Source organism: Nesoenas mayeri (assembly GCF_963082525.1).
Source record: "Nesoenas mayeri genome assembly, contig: SCAFFOLD_113, whole genome shotgun sequence".
NCBI classification, from domain to species: Eukaryota; Metazoa; Chordata; class Aves; order Columbiformes; family Columbidae; genus Nesoenas; species Nesoenas mayeri.
In genome coordinates, this window is record NW_027659944.1 from 55,313 (window position 1) to 72,139 (window position 16,827).

General features: G+C 66.8%; 1 protein-coding gene across 1 annotated transcript; it reads left to right on the top strand.

The window, feature by feature from the left end:
• Window positions 1-1,507: 1,507 nt before the first annotated feature.
• On the top strand, window positions 1,508-16,297 carry LOC308052655 (EGF-containing fibulin-like extracellular matrix protein 2; the record flags this gene model as incomplete). The annotated part of the gene is given in 15 exon segments (XM_080364713.1): window positions 1,508-1,561; window positions 1,563-1,595; window positions 3,679-3,727; window positions 4,879-4,928; window positions 4,930-5,064; window positions 5,066-5,129; window positions 7,343-7,365; window positions 7,367-7,405; window positions 7,407-7,470; window positions 10,553-10,669; window positions 11,798-11,917; window positions 12,555-12,668; window positions 14,002-14,137; window positions 14,986-15,166; window positions 16,082-16,297. Coding segments are annotated over 15 exon segments (1,395 nt in total).
• Window positions 16,298-16,827: the final 530 nt, after the last annotated feature.

Below are 16,827 nucleotides of genomic sequence, written 5' to 3' on the forward strand. Positions count from 1 at the left end.
GGTGGAGCCGTCCCGGACGCCTGGGTCCATTTTTGGGGGGGGTGGGGGGGGGAGGCCTCCCGGACGCCTGGGTCCCTTATGGGGGGTTCCCGGACACCTGGGTCCCTTATTGGGGGGTGTCCCGGACGCCTGGGTCCATTTTTGGGGGGATGGAGGGGGGAGGACTCCCGGACGCCTGGGTCCCCTATGGGGGTTCCCAGACGCCTGGGTCCACTATGGGGGTTCCCGGATGCCTGGGTCCCTTATTGGGGGGTGTCCCGGACGCCTGGGTCCATTTTTTTGGGGGGTGGGGGGGTGGAGCCGTCCCGGACGCCTGGGTCCATTTTTGGGGGGGGTGGGGGGGGGAGGCCTCCCGGACGCCTGGGTCCCTTATGGGGGGTTCCCGGACACCTGGGTCCCTTATTGGGGGGTGTCCCGGACGCCTGGGTCCATTTTTTTGGGGGGGTGAGGGGGTGGAGCCGTCCCGGACGCCTGGGTCCATTTTTTTTCAAGGGGGGTGGAGCCCTCCCGGACGCCTGGGTCCATTTTTTGGGAGGGGGGGCTGGTGGGGGGGGGGGGTGGAGCCCTCCCGGACGCCTGGGTCCCTTTTCCGACGGCTCTCGGGGTGGGGGGGGATCGGAGTGGGGGGGGGTAGGGGGGGGTGGGTCCTCGGACGCCTGGGTCCCCCCCCCCTCCAACCCCTCCCCCCCCCACTCTCTACCCCCTCCCCGAACGCCTGGGTCCCTTTTTGGAGTCCCGCCCCTCCCCCTTCCTGGTCCACGTTGGCCTGAGCTGCCCCTCCCCCTACCCGGACGCCTGGGTCCCCGAGGGACCCCCCCCCTCCCATCTCCTTTATGGGGGGGGGGGTCCCTCGTTCTGGGGGGACCCAGGCGTTCGGGGAAAGGACCCAGGCGTTCGGGAGAGGGAAATGAGGGGACCCAGGCGTTCGAGGGAGGGAAATGGGGGGGACCCAGGCGTTCGAGGAAAGGACCCAGGCGTTCGGGAGAGGGAAATGAGGGGACCCAGGCGTCCGGGAGAGGGACATGGGGGGGACCCAGGCGTTCGGGGAAAGAAGGACCCAGGCGTTCGGGGAAGGGAAATAGGGGGACCCAGGCGTCCGAGAGAGGGAAATGGGGGGACCCAGGAGTTCGGGCAAAGAAGGACCCAGGCGTCCGGGAGAGGGAAATGAGGGGACCCAGGCGTCCGGGAGAGGGACATGGGGGGGGACCCAGGCGTTCGGGGAAAGAAGGACCCAGGCGTTCGGGGAAGGGAAATAGGGGGACCCAGGCGTCCGAGAGAGGAAATGGGGGGACCCAGGAGTTCGGGCAAAGAAGGACCCAGGCGTCCGGGAGAGGGAAATGGGGGGACCCAGGCGTCCGGGGGAGGGAAATGGGGGGACCCAGGAGTTCGGGGAAAGAAGGACCCAGGCGTCCGGGAGAGGGAAATGGGGGGACCCAGGCGTTCGGGGGAGGGAAATAGGGGGACCCAGGCGTCCGGGTGACCCTCCCCTCCCCCCCCCCCCAGGACCATGGGACCCTGGTGCTTCCTGCCCCTCCCCCTCCTGCTCCTCGCGGCCGCCGCCCCCCCCGGACCTGGAGGAGCCCGAGGAATACACGGTGAGGGGGAGGGGCGGCCCGGACGCCTGGGTCCACTATGGGGGGGAGGGGTCCCCAGGTGGGGAGTTGGGAGGGTCCCGAACGCCCGGGTCCCTTATGGGGTTCCCCGGACGCCTGGGTCCACTATGGGGGGGAGGGGTCCACAGGTGGGGAGTTGGGGGGTCCCGAACTCCTGGGTCCCTTATGGGGGTCCCCGAACTCCTGGGTCCACTATGGGGAGGAGGGGTCCCCAGGTGGGAGTTGGGGGGGGTCCCGAACGCCTGGGTCCCTTATGGGGTGTCCCGGACGCCTGGGTCCACTATGGGATGTCCCGGACGCCTGGGCCCACTATGGGGGGGAGGGGTCCCCAGGTGGGGGGTTGGGGGGGGGTCCCGAACGCCTGGGTCCCTTATGGGGTTCCCCGGACGCCTGGGTCCACTGTGGGGGGGAGGGGTCCCCAAGTGGGGGTTGGGAGGGTCCCGAACGCCTGGGTCCCTTATGGGGTGTCCCGAACGCCTGGGTCCACTATGGGATGTCCCGGACGCCTGGGTCCACTCTGGGGGGGAGGGGTCCCCAGGTGGGAGTTGGGGGGGGTCCCGAACGCCTGGGTCCCTTATGGGGTGTCCCGGACGCCTGGGTCCACTATGGGGAGGAGGGGTCCCCAGGTGGGAGTTGGGGGGGGTCCCGAACGCCTGGGTCCCTTATGGGGTGTCCCGGACGCCTGGGTCCACTATGGGATGTCCCGGACGCCTGGGTCCACTATGGGGGGGAGGGGTCCCCAGGTGGGGGGTTGGGGGGGGTCCCGAACGCCTGGGTCCCTTATGGGGTTCCCCGGACGCCTGGGTCCACTGTGGGGGGGAGGGGTCCCCAAGTGGGGGTTGGGAGGGTCCCGAACGCCTGGGTCCCTTATGGGGTGTCCCGAACGCCTGGGTCCACTATGGGATGTCCCGGACGCCTGGGTCCACTCTGGGGGGGAGGGGTCCCCAGGTGGGAGTTGGGGGGGGTCCCGAACGCCTGGGTCCCTTATGGGTGTCCCGGACGCCTGGGTCCACTATGAGGGGGAGGGGTCCCCAGGTGGGAGTTGGGGGGGGTCCCGAACGCCTGGGTCCCTTATGGGGTGTCCCGAACGCCTGGGTCCACTATGGGATGTCCCGGACGCCTGGGTCCACTATGGGGGGGAGGGGGTCCCCAGGTGGGTGTTGGGGGGGGGTCCCGAACGCCTGGGTCCCTTATGGGGTTCCCCAGACGCCTGGGTCCACTATGGGGGGGAGGGGTCCACAGGTGGGGAGTTGGGGGATCCCGAACTCCTGGGTCCCTTATGGGGGTCCCCGAACTCCTGGGTCCACTATGGGGAGGAGGGGTCCACAGGTGGGAGTTGGGGGGGGGGTCCCGAACTCCTGGGTCCCTTATGGGGTGTCCCGAACGCCTGGGTCCACTATGGGATGTCTCGGACGCCTGGGTCCACTATGGGGGGGAGGGGTCCCCAGGTGGGGGGTTGGGGGGGGTCCCGAACGCCTGGGTCCCTTATGGGGTTCCCCGGACGCCTGGGTCCACTGTGGGGGGGAGGGGTCCCCAAGTGGGGGTTGGGAGGGCCCCGAACGCCTGGGTCCCTTATGGGGTGTCCCGGACGCCTGGGTCCACTATGAGGGGGAGGGGTCCCCAGGTGGGAGTTGGGGGGGGTCCCGAACGCCTGGGTCCCTTATGGGGTGTCCCGGACGCCTGGGTCCACTATGGGGGGGAGGGGTCCCCAGGTAGGGGGTTGGGGGATCCCGAACTCCTGGGTCCACTATGAGGGGGAGGAGTCACCAAGTTGGGGGGTGGGGGGGTCCCAAACTCCTGGGTCCACTATGAGGGTCCCCGGACGCCTGGGTCCCTTATGGGGTGTCCTGGACGCCTGGGTCCACTATGGGGGGGAGGGGTCGCCAGGTGGGGGGTTGGGGGGGTCCTGAACGCCTGGGTCCACTATGAGGGTCCCTGGACGCCTGGGTCCCTTATGGGGGTCCCCGGACGCCTGGGTCCCTAATGGGGTTTCCCGAACTCCTGGGTCCCTTATGGGGGTCCCCGGACGCCTGGGTCCCCTGGGTGACCCCCCTTCCCCCTCCAGGAGTGCAGCGATGGGTACGAGTGGGACCCCGAGACTGAGCACTGCAAAGGTGGGGGAGGGGCGGCCCGGACGCCTGGGTCCCTATGGGAGGCTGGGGGATCCCTAATGGGGTTGGTGGGCTCCCGGACGCCTGGGTCCCTATGGGGGGATAACAAGGGGTGTTGGGGTCCCGGACGCCTGGGTCCCTATGGGGGGGTCCCTAATGGGGTTTGGGACTCCCGGACGCCTGGGTCCCTATGGTGGGGTCTCTAATGGGGTTGGGGGTCCCGGACGCCTGGGTCCCCATGTGGGGGTCCCTAATCAGGTTGAGACTCCCGGACGCCTGGGTCCCTATGCAGGGGACTGGGGGATAGTTGAGGACTCCCGGACGCATGGGTCCCTATGGGGAGGTGCTGGGGGATGGTTGGGGGTCCCGGACGCCTGGGTCCCTATGGGGGGGGTCCCTAATGGGGTTGGGACTCCTGGACGCCTGGGTCCCTATGGTGGGGTCCCTAATGGGGTTTGGGACTCCCGGACGCCTGGGTCCCTATGGGGGGCTAACAAGGGGGGTTGGAGGTCCCGGACGCCTGGGTCCCTATGGGGGGGTCCCTAATGGAGTTTGGGACTCCCGGATGCCTGGGTCCCTTATGGGAGGATGTCCCGGATGCCTGGGTCCCCATGGGGGTTCCTGGACTCCTGGGTCCCCTATGGGAGTTCCCGGACGCCTGGGTTCCCTATAGGGGTTCCCGGACTCCTGGTTCACTTATTGGGGGGTGTCCCGGACGCCTGGGTCCCTATGCAGGGGTCCCTAATGGGGTTTGGGGTCCCGGACGCCTGGGTCCCTATAGGGGGCTCTGGGGATAGTTGGGGACTCCCGGACGCCTGGGTCCCTATGGTGGGGTCCGTAATGGGGTTGGGGGTCCCGGACGCCTGGGTCCCTATGGGGAGGTGCTGGGGGATGGTTGGGGGTCCCGGACGCCTGGGTCCCTATGGGGGGGGTCCCTAATGGGGTTGGGACTCCCGGACGCCTGGGTCCCTATGGGGGGCTAACAAGGGGGGAGTTGGAGGTCCCGGACGCCTGGGTCCCTATGGGGGGCTAACAAGGGGGGGTTGGAGGTCCCGGACGCCTGGGACGCCTGGGTCCCTATGGGGGGCTAACAAGGGGGGGGGTTGGAGGTCCCGGACGCCTGGGTCCTCACCGTCCCCCATCCCCCCCCATAGACGTGGACGAGTGCGCGGCTGCGGGGCCCCTCCCGGCCTGCAGGGGGGCGCCTGCGCTGCCTCAACCATTTCGGGGGGTACCTGTGCCTCCCCCGCTCGGCCGCGCTGCTCAGCCCCGCCCACAGCCCGGCCCCCGCCCCCCGGCCCCGCCCACCCCGCCGCTGGCCCCGCCCCCTCCGCCGCCTGGACACGCCCCCCCGCGGGGAACTGCCCGCCCGGATATGAACCCGCCCCCAATGGGGGGTGTCAGGGTGAGGGGCGGGGCATTGGGTACCTATGGGGGGGGGGAACAAGGGGGGGGGTGGGGGGCCCGGACGCCTGGGTCCCTATGGAGGGGGTCCCTAATGGGGTTGGGGGGTCCCGGACGCCTGGGTCCCTATGGGGGGTTAACAAGGGGGGTTGGGGGTCCCTATGGGGGGGGGGAACAAGGGGGGTTGGGGTCCCGGATGCCTGGGTCCCTATGGGGGGCTAACAAGGGGGGTTGGGGGTCCCTATGAGGGGGTGCTAACAAGGGGGGTTGGGGTCCCGGACACCTGGGTCCCTATGGGGGGCTAACAAGGGGGGCTGGGGTCCCGGACACCTGGGTCCCTATGGGAGGGTTCCTAATGGGGTTGGGGGGTCCCGGACGCCTGGGTCCCTATGGGGGGCTAACAAGGGGGGGATGGGGTCCCGGATGCCTGGGTCCCTATGGGGGGCTAACAAGGGGGGGGTTGGGGTCCCGGATGCCTGGGTCCCTATGGGGGGTTAACAAGGGGGGTTGGGGAGTCCCTATGCGGGGGGGGGAACAAGAGGAGTTGGGGTCCCGGACGCCTGGGTCCCTATGGGGGGGGTCCCTAATGGGGTTGGGGGGTCCCGGACGCCTGGGTCCCTATGGGGGGGCTGACAAGGGGGGTTGGGGTCCAGGACGCCTGGGTCCCTATGGGGGGCTGACAAGGGGGGTTGGGGGTCCCTATGTGGGGGGGGAACAAGGGGGGTTGGGGGGCCCGGACACCTGGGTCCTTATGGGGGGTTAACAAGGGGGGTTGGGGTCCCGGACGCCTGGGTCCCTATGCGGGGGGGAACAAGGGGGGTTGGGGTCTCGGACGCCTGGGTCCCTATGGGGGGCTAACAAGGGGGGTTGGGGTCCCGGACGCCTGGTCCCTATGGGGGGCTAACAAGGGGGGTTGGGGGTCCCTATGAGGGGGGAGAACAAGGGGAGTTGGGGTCCCGGACGCCTGGGTCCCTATGGAGGGGCTAACAAGGGGGGTTGGGGGTCCTGGACGCCTGGGTCCCTATGGGGGGCTAACAAGGGGGGATGGGGTCCCGGACGCCTGGGTCCCTATGGGGCGCTAACAAAGGGGGTTGGGGTCCCGGACGCCTGGGTCCCCTATGGGGCGCTAACAAAGGGGGTTGGGGTCCCAGACGCCTGGGTCCCTATGGGGGGTTAACAAGGGGGGTTGGGAGTCCCTATGTGGGGGGGAACAAGGAGGGGTTGGGGTCCCGGACACCTGGGTCCCTATGGGGGGGCTAACAAGGGGGGATGGGGCGGGGCTTGAAGGGGCGGGGTTAAGGGATGGGTGGGGCTAATACTGAGGGTGATAAAGGGGGCGGGGCTTAAATGGGCGGGGTTAGGGGGGACAGGGTTAATGGAAGGGGTGGTGGATAAGAGGCGGGGCCTGTGGTGGGCGGCGGCATGGAGGGGCGGGGCCGAGGGGGCGTGGCTTGGAGGAGGCGGGGTTAAGGGATGGGGTGGAGTTAACGATGGGCGGGGCTATGGGAGGGGGCGGGGTTCAGAGAGGGCGGGGCTTAGGGATGGGCTTGAGGGAAGGGGCGGGGGCTTATGTGGGCGGGGTTATGTGAAGGGCGGGCTTAAAGGGGCGGGGTTGGTGGATGGGAGGGGCCTTTGGATGGGCGTGGCTTTAAAGGGGCGGGGTTAATGGATGGGCGGGGCCAATAAGGAGGGGCGGGGTTAATGAATGGGTGGGGTTAGGAATGGGTGGGGTTAAGAATGAGGGGCGGGGTTTAAGGAGGGGAGGGGCCTACAGGGTGGGGTTTGGAGTGGTCCTGGGTCCCCCCTGAACTCCTGGGTCCCCTCCGAACTCCTGGGTCCCCCCCCGAACTCCTGGGTCCCTCCCGAACTCCTGGGTCCCTCTCGAACTCCTGGGTCCCCCTCGAACTCCTGGGTCCCCCGAACTCCTGGGTCCCTTCCGAACTCCTGGGTCCCCTTGAACTCCTGGGTCCCTTAAACTCCTGGGTCCCTCCCGAACTCCTGGGTCCCCCTCGAACTCCTGGGTCCCCCGAACTCCTGGGTCCCCCCCCGAACTCCTGGGTCCCCCCCGAGCTCCTGAGTCCCCCGAACTCCTGGGTCCCCCGAAGTCCTGAGTCCCCCGAACTCCTTTGTCCCCCCGAACTCCTTTGTCCCCCGAACTCCTGGGTCCCCTCCCCCGAACTCCTGGGTCCCCCCCGAACTCCTGGGTCCCCCCAGACGTGGACGAGTGCGGCGGGTCCCGGCCCCTCCCCCTGCCGGCCCAGCCAGGACTGTGTGAACAGCGCGGGGGGGGTTCCGGTGCCACTGCCCCCCCGGGTACCGCCTCATCCGGACAGAGTGTGTGGGTGAGGGGGCGGGGCCTGGAGGGGGGGCGGGGCTTGGGGGGCGGGGCCTGGAGAGGGGGAGGGGCTTGGAGGGGATGGGGGAGGGAGATGGAGGGGAGGAGTGGCTTGGGGTGGAGGGGCTGGGGGGGGAGGGACCTGGAGGGGGGAGGGGCCTGGAGGGGGGAGGTGCTTGGGGGGCGGGGCCTGGAGGGGGGGTGGGGTTTGGAGGGAATGGGGGAGGGGCCTGGGGGGGAGGGGCTTGGAGGGGATGGGGGAGGGGGATGGAGGGGAGGAGTGGCTTGGGGGGGAGGGGCTGGGGGGGGAGGGACCTGGAGGGGGGAGGGGCCTGGAGGGGGGGGCGGGGCCTGGAGAGGGGGAGTGGCTTGGAGGGGAGGGGCTTGGAGGGGATAGGGGAGGGGCCTGGAGGGGAGGGTCTTGAGGGGATGGGGGAGGGGGATGGAGGGGGGGAGTGGCTTGGGGGGGGGAGGGGCTTGGGGGGGAGGGACCTGAGGTGGGAGAGGGGCCTGGAGGGGGGAGGGGCTTGGAGGGCGGGGCCTGGAGGGGGGAGGTGCTTGGGGGCGGGGCCTGGTGAGGGGGAGGGGCAGGGGGAGCAGGGAGTGGCCTGGAGGGGGGGAGGGGCTTGGGTGGGAAGGGGGGAGGGGCCTTGTGGGGGGGCTTGGAGGGGAGGGGCCTGGAGGGGGGGAGGGGCTTGGAGGGGATGGGGGAGGGGGGGAGTGGCTTGGGGGGGAGGGGCTAGAGGGGAGGGAACTGGAGGGGGGGAGGGGCCTGGAGGCAGGAGGGGCCTGGAGGGGGGAGGGGCTTAGGGGGCGGGGCCTGGAGAGGGGGAGGGGTTTGGAGGGGATGGGGGAGGGGCCTGGGGGGGAGGGGCTTGGAGGGGATGGGGGAGGGGGATGAAGGAGGGGAGTGGCTTGGGGGGGGCGCTTGGGGGGAGGGGCCTGGGGGGGAGGGGCTTGGAGGGGGTGGGGGAGGGGGATGGAGGAGGGGAGTGGCTTGGAGGGGAGGGGCTTGGGGGGGAGGGGCCTGGGGGGGGCGGCAGGGGGGTCTGGGGGGGGGGAGGGGCTTGGGGGGAGGGGCCTAGAGGGGGTAGGGGCCTGGGGGCGGGGCCCTAGGCGGGGGGAGGGGCCTTGATGGGGGGAGGGGCTTGGAGGGGGTGGGGGAGGGGTCTTGAGGGAGTGGGGGGAGGGGCTTGTGGGGGAGGGGCTTGGATGGGGGAGGGGCCTCGAGGGGGGAGGGGCCTATGGGTCTCTATGTGTCCCTATGGGTCTCTAATGCGTCCCTGTGGGTCTCTAACGTGTCCCTATGTGTCCCCATGGGTCTCTATGGGTCACTAACGTATCCCTATGTATCCCTATGTGTCCCTATGTGTCCTATGGGTCTCTAACGTGTCCCTATGTGTCCCCATGGGTCTCTATGGGTCACTAACGTATCCCTATGTATCCCTATGTGTCCCTATGTGTCCTATGGGTCTCTATGGGTCTCTAACGTGTCCCTATGTGTCTCCATGGGTCTCTATGGGTCACTAACGTATCCCTATGTATCCCTATGTGTCCCTATGTGTCCCCATGGGTCTCTATGGGTCACTAACGTATCCCTATGTATCTCTATGTGTCCCTATGTGTCCTATGGGTCTCTATGGGTCTCTAACGTGTCCCTATGTGTCCCCATGGGTCTCTATGGGTCACTAACGTATCCCTATGTATCCCTATGTGTCCCTATGGGTCTCTAACGGGTCCCTATGTGTCCCCATGGGTCTCTATGGGTCACTAACGTATCCCTATGTATCCCTATGTGTCCCTATGTGTCCTATGGGTCGCTATGGGTCTCTAACGTGTCCCTATGTGTCCCCATGAGTCTTTATGGGTCACTAACGTATCCCTATATGTGTCCCTATGTGTCCTATGGGTCGCTATGGGTCTCTAACGTGTCCCTATGTGTCTCCATGGGTCTCTATGGGTCACTAACGTATCCCTATGTATCCCTATGTGTCCCTATGTGTCCTATGGGTCTCTATGGGTCTCTAACGTGTCCCTATGTGTCCCCATGGGTCGCTATGGGTCACTAACGTATCCCTATGTATCCCTATGTGTCCCTATGTGTCCTATGGGTCGCTATGGGTCTCTAACGTGTCCCTATGTGTCCCCATGAGTCTTTATGGGTCACTAACGTATCCCTATCTGTGTCCCTATGTGTCCTATGGGTCGCTATGGGTCTCTAACGTGTCCCTATGTGTCCCCATGGGTCTCTATGGGTCACTAACGTATCCCTATGTATCCCTATGTGTCCCTATGTGTCCTATGGGTCTCTATGGGTCTCTAACGTGTCCCTATGTGTCCCCATGGGTCTCTATGGGTCACTAACGTATCCCTATGTATCCCTATGTGTCCCTATGTGTCCTATGGGTCTCTATGGGTCTCTAACGTGTCCCTATGTGTCCCCATGGGTCTCTATGGGTCACTAACGTATCCCTATGTATCCCTATGTGTCCCTATGTGTCCTATGGGTCGCTATGGGTCTCTAACGTGTCCCTATGTGTCCCCATGAGTCTTTATGGGTCACTAACGTATCCCTATATGTGTCCCTATGTGTCCTATGGGTCTCTATGGGTCTCTAAGGTGTCCCTATGTGTCTCCATGGGTCTCTATGGGTCACTAACGTATCCCTATGTATCCCTATGTATCCCTATGTGTCCCTATGTGTCCTATGGGTCTCTAACGTGTCCCTCTGTGTCCCCATGGGTCTCTATGGGTCACTAACGTATCCCTATGTATCCCTATGTGTCCCTATGTGTCCTATGGGTCTCTATGGGTCTCTAACGTGTCCCTCTGTGTCCCCATGGGTCTCTATGGGTCACTAACGTATCCCTATGTATCCCTATGTGTCCCTATGTGTCCTATGGGTCGCTATGGGTCACTAACGTATCCCTATGTATCCCTATGTGTCCCTATGTGTCCTATGGGTCTCTATGGGTCTCTAACGTGTCCCTATGTGTCCCCATGGGTCTCTATGGGTCACTAACGTATCCCTATGTATCCCTATGTGTCCCTATGTGTCCTATGGGTCGCTATGGGTCTCCGTGGGGCAGACGAGGACGAGTGCCGGTTCCGCTGGTGCCAACACGGCTGCGCCAACTCCCCGGGGGCCTTTTCCTGCCGCTGCCACGCGGGGTTCCGGCTGCAGCCCGACGGGCGCTCCTGCGGGGGTACGCCGGGGTCCCTCCCGGACGCCTGGGTCCCTCCCGGACGCCTGGGTCCCTCCCGAGCACCTGGGCCCCCTCCTGAACTCCTGGGTCCCTCCTGAACTCCTGGGTCCCTCCTGAACTCCTGGGTCCCCTCCCGAACTCCTGGGTTCCCTCCCGAACTCCTGGGTCCCCTCCCGAATTCCTGGGTCCCTGGGGCACTCCTGGGGCCCTCCCGAACTCCTGGGTCCCTCCCGAACTCCTGGGTCCCCTCCTGAACTCCTGGGTCCCTCCCAAACTCCTGGGTCCTCTCCCCGAACGCCTGGGTCCCTGGGGCACTCCTGGGTCGCTTCCCGAATTCTTGGGTCCCTGGGGTACTCCTGGGTCCCTCCCCGCACTCCTGGGTCCCTCCCGGACGCCTGGGTCCCTGGGGCACTCCTGGGTCCCTCCCGGACACCTGGGTCCCCTCCTGAACTCCTGGGTCCCTCCCGAACTCCTGGGTCCTCTCTCCGAACGCCTGGGTCCCTGGGGCACTCCTGGTTCCCTGGGGCACTCCTGGGTCCCCCAAATGCCTGGGTCCCTGGGGCACTCCTGGGTCCCCATGAACTCCTGGGTGCCCCAACTGCCTGGGTCCCTGGGGCACTCCTGGGTCCCCCGAACGCCTGGGTCCCTGGGGCACTCCTGGGTCCCCGAGGCACTCCTGGGTCCCCCGAACACCTGGATCCTTGGGGCACTCCTGGGTCCCCATGAACTCCTGGGTCCCCCAACTGCCTGGGTCCCTGGGGCACTCCTGGGTCCCTGGGGCACTCCTGGGTCCCCCGATCGCCTGGGTCCCTGGGGCACTCCTGGGTCCCCGGGGCACTCCTGGGTCCCCCGATCGCCTGGGTCCCTGGGGCACTCCTGGGTCCCCGGGGCACTCCTGGGTCCCCCGAACGCCTGGGTCCCTGGGGCACTCCTGGGTCCCCATGAACTCCTGGGTGCCCCAACTGCCTGGGTCCCTGGGGCACTCCTGGGTCCCCCGAACGCCTGGGTCCCTGGGGCACTCCTGGGTCCCTGGGGCACTCCTGGGTCCCCCGAACGCCTGGGTCCCTGGGGCACTCCTGGGTCCCCGGGGCACTCCTGGGTCCCCCGATCGCCTGGGGTCCGTTGCAGACGTGGACGAGTGCTCCATGGGCGCCCGCTGCTCCCAGCTCTGCCTCAACACCTTCGGCTCCTTCCGCTGCCGCTGCCGCCCCGGCTTCCGCCTGCTGCCCGACGGACGGTCATGTGACGGTGGGACACGCCCCCTGCCCCATAGCCACGCCCCCTGCCCCATAGCCCCGCCCCCCGCCCCATAGCCCCACCCCCATCATGGGGGGCTGCTGCTGCCCTGGCGTCCGCCTGCTGCCTGACGGCTGGTCATGTGACAGTGGGACACGCCCCCCTGCCCCATAGCCCCGCCCCCTGTCCCTCAGCCCCGCCCCCTGCCCCACAGCCCCCATAGGCCTGTAACCCCCCTCCTGAACTCCTGGGTCCCTCCCGAACTCCTGGGTCCATCCCGAACTCCTGGGTCCCTTCCCGAACTCCTGGGTCCCTCCCCGAACTCCTGGGTCCCCCCTGAACTCCTGGATCCCCTCCCAGAACTCCTGGGTCCATCCCGAACACCTGGGTCCCTTCCCGAACTCCTGGGTCCCTTCCCAGAACTCCTGGGTCCCTCCCGAACTCCTGGGTCCCTCCTGAACTCCTGGGTCCCCCCTGAACTCCGGGGTCCTCCCGAACTCCCGGGTCCCTCCCGAACTCCTGGGTCCCTCCCGAACTCCTGGGTCCCTCCCAGAACTCCTGGGTCCCTCCCGAACTCCCGGGTCCCCTCCCGGACTCCTGGGTCCCTGGGGCACTCCTGGGTCCCCCTCACTGTCCGTCTGTCCGTCAGACGTGGACGAGTGCTCCGTCCTGTCCGTCTGTCGCCATCGCTGCGTCAACAGCCCCGGGAGCTTCTCCTGCACCTGCCCCCCCGGTTATGGGGCGGACGGGCCCCACTGCAGGGGTGGGACATGGGGGGCTATGGGGAGCTATGGGAGGCTATGGGGAGCTATGGGGTTATGGGGAGTTATGGGGAGCTATGGGACTATGGGGATATGGGGAGCTATGGGGGTTATGGGGAGCTATGGGGCTATGGGGAGCTATGGGGTTATGGGGAGTTATGGGGAGCTATGGGGAGCTATGGGGCTATGGGGAGTTATGGGGAGCTATGGGACTATGGGGATATGGGGAGCTATGGGGGTTATGGGGAGCTATGGGGCTATGGGGAGCTATGGGGTTATGGGGAGTTATGGGGAGCTATGGGACTATGGGGCTATGGGGAGCTCTGGGGCTATGGGGAGTTATGGGGAGCTATGGGACTATGGGGATATGGGGAGCTATGGGGGTTATGGGGAGCTATGGGGCTATGGGGAGCTATGGGGTGTCTATGGAGTCTATGGGGGTCTATGGGGAGCTATGGGATTATGGGGAGCTATGGGGTAATGGGGCTATGGGGAGCTATGGGGTTATGGGGCTATGGGGAGGTATGGGGTTATGGGTAGTTATGGGGAGCTATGGGGAGCTATGGGGTTATGGGGCTATGGGGAGCTATGGGGTTATGGGGCTATGGGGAGCTATGGGGTTATGGGGAGCTATGGGGTTATGGGGAGTTATGGGGAGCTATGGGACTATGGGGCTATGGGGAGCTATGGGGCTATGGGGGTTATGGGGAGCTATGGGGCTATGGAGATATGGGGAGCTATGGGGGGTCTATGGAGTCTATGGGGGTCTATGGGGAGCTATGGGATTATGGGGAGCTATGGGGTAATGGGGCTATGGGGAGCTATGGGGTTATGGGGCTATGGGGAGCTATGGGGTTATGGGTAGTTATGGGGAGCTATGGGGCTATGGGGGGGTCTATGGGGTGTCTATGGGGAGCCATGAGGTATCTATGGGATCTATGGGGGTTATGGGGTGTCTATGGGGTCTATGGGGTGTCTATGGGATCTATGGGGGGTCTATGGGGTGTCTATGGGGTCTATGGGGATTATGGGGTGTCTATGGGGTCAATGGGGGTCTATGGGGGGTCTATGGAGTCTATGTGGGTTATGGGGTATCTATGGGATCTATGGGGGTTATGGGGTGTCTATGGGGTCTATGGGGAGCTATGGGGTATCTATGGGGTCTGTGGGGGTTATGGGGGTCTATGGGGTCTATGGGGTGTCTATGGGATCTATGGGGTCTATGTGGGTTATGGGGTATCTATGGGTCTATGTGGCTTATGGGGCATCTATGGGCGTCCACGTGGCACTTGTGGGGCCCGGACGCCTGGGTCCCTCACCCCGCATCCCCCGCAGACCGTGACGAATGCGCCGAGGGCACCCACGGGTGCTCGGGGACCCAGCGCTGCCTCAACACCCACGGGGGGCACCGCTGCGAGCCCCGCGACCCCCCCTGCCCCGCCCCCTACCAGCCCCACCCCCGCCGCAACGGGTACGGGGGACCCAGGCGTCCGGGAGGGACCCAGGAGTTCGGGGGTGGACCCAGGAGTTTGGGAGGGACCCAGGAGTTCAGGGGGGACCCAAAAGTTTGGAGAGGGACCCAGGCATTTGGGAGGGACCCAGGTGTTCGGGGGGACCCAGGAGTTCTGGGAGGGACCCAGGCGTCCGGGAGGGACCGAGGCATTCGGGGGGGGACCCAGGAGTTCAGGAGGGACCCTGGAGTTCGGGAGGGACCCAGGAGTCCGGGAGGGACCCAGGAGTTCGGGAGGGACCCAAAAGTTTGGGGAGGGACCCAGGCGTTCGGGAGGGGACCCCGGAGTTCGGGAGGGACCCAGGAGTCCGGGAGGGACCCAGGAGTTCGGGAGGGACCCAAAAGTTTGGGGAGGGACCCAGGCGTTCGGGAGGGGACCCCGGAGTTCGGGAGGGACCCAGGAGTCCGGGAGGGACCCAGGAGTTCGGGAGGGACCCAAAAGTTTGGGGAGGGACCCAGGCGTCCGGGAGGGGACCCAAAAGTTTGGGGAGGGACCCAAGAGTTCGGGAGGGACCCAGGAGTTCGGGAGGGACCCAGGAGTTCGGGAGGGACCCAGGCGTCCGGGGGGGACCCATGACATTGAGAGGGACCCAGGCGTTCGGGATGGACCCAGGGGTTCGGGGTGACCCAAAGGTTGGGGGGACCAAGGAGTTTGGGAGGGACCCAGGAGTTCGGGAGGGGGACCCAGGCGTTCGGGGAGGGACCCAGGCGTTCAGGAGGGACCCAGGCGTTCGGGAGGGGACCCAGGCGTTCGGGAGGGGACCCAGGCGTTCGGGTCCCCCCATACCACCCCTCCCCTCCCCCCCCAGGACGTGTGTGTGTCCCGCGGGGGCCCCGTGCTGCCGGCCCCTCCCCCGCTGGCTGCTGTTCCGCTCCGTGTCCCTCCCCCACGTCCCCGACGTCCCCCGGGGGCTGTTCCAGCTGCGGCACCCAAAGGGGGGACCCCCCCCCGCCCTGCGCGGGGCACCCCCCGGGGCCTTCCGCCTGCGGGTGAGGGACCCCGGCGTCCGGGGGGGACCCAGGAGTTCGGGGGGACACAGGAGGGTGGGAGGGACCCAGGAGTTCGGGGGGACCCAGGAGTTCGGGAGAGACACAGGAGTTCGGGAGGGACCCAGGAGTGCGGGAGGGACCCAGGAGTTCGGGAGGGACCCAGGCGTCCGGGGAGACACAGGAGGGTGGGGGGAAACAGGAGTATGGGAGGGACCCAGGAGTTCTGGGAGGGACCCAGGAGTGCGGGAGGGACCCAGGAGTGCGGGAGGGACCCAGGAGTGCGGGAGGGACCCAGGCGTCCGGGGGGACACAGGAGGGTGGGGGGAAACAGGAGGGTGGGGGGACCCAGGAGTTTGGGGAGGGACCCAGGAGTGCAGGAGGGACCCAGGAGTTCGGGAGGGACCCAGGAGTTCGGGAGGGGACCCAGGAGTTCGGGAGGGGACCCAGGAGTTCGGGAGGGACCCAGGAGTTCGGGAGGGGACCCAGGAGTTCGGGAGGGACCCAGGAGTTCGGGAGGGGACCCAGGAGTTCGGGAGGGACCCAGGAGTTCGGGAGGGACCCAGGAGTTCGGGAGGGGACCCAGGAGTTCGGGAGGGACCCAGGAGTTCGGGAGGGGACCCAGGAGTGCGGGAGGGACCCAGGAGTGCGGGAGGGACCCAGGAGTGCGGGAGGGACCCAGGAGCTCTGGGGGGACCCAGGAGTTCAGGGAGGGACCCAGGAGTGCGGGAGTAATTGGTGGTAATTAATTGGGGTAATTGGGAGTTTATTGGGGTAATTAATTGGGGGTTATGGGGTAAATGGGGATAATTAATTGGGGGGAATTAATGGGGGGGAATTTTTGGGGTGACTCTGGGGGATTTGGAGTCTCTGGGTGGGGAGGGGGCGTGTCCTCCATTAACTCCGCCCTCCCGGCAGGAACTGTCCAATCAGAGCTCGCTGTTGGAGCTGATCCGCCCCCTTCCGGGGCCCTTGGACCTGGTGCTGGAAATTGAGCTTCCGGGTCCGCCCACCGAAGAGGCCACGCCCACTGAGGATGCCACGCCCACCGAAGAGGCCCCGCCCACTGGGGAGGCCCCGCCCCCTCTTGCACTATTGAAGCTCACCCTGTACATAGGGGAGCACCCGTTCTAGGACGCCTGGGTCCCCTCGAACTCCTGGGTCCCTTCCCGAACGCCTGGGTCCCTTCCCGAACGCCTGGGTCCCTCCCAGACGCCTGGGTCCCCTCCCCGAACTCCTGGGTCCCCTCCCAAACTCCTGGGTCCCTCCCGAACTCTTGGGTCCCCTCCCGAACTCTTGGGTCCCCTCCCGAACTCCTGGGTCCCTTCCCGAAGTCCTGGGTCCCTCCCGCACTCCTGGGTCCCCCCCGAACTCCTGGGTCCCTCCCGAACTCCTGGGTCCCTCCCGAACTCCTGGGTCCCCTCCCGGACTCCTGGGTCCCTCCCGAACTACTGGGTCCCTCCCGGACGCCTGGGTCCCTCCCGGACGCCTGGGTCCCTCTCAGCACTCCTGAGTCCCTCCCTGAACTCCTGGGTCCCCCCCAAACTCCTGGGTCCCTCCCGGACACCTGGGTCCCTCCCGGACACCTGGGTCCCTCCCGGACACCTGGGTCCCCTCCCGAATGCCTGGGTCCCTCCCCGAACTCCTGGGTCCCCCCGAACTAC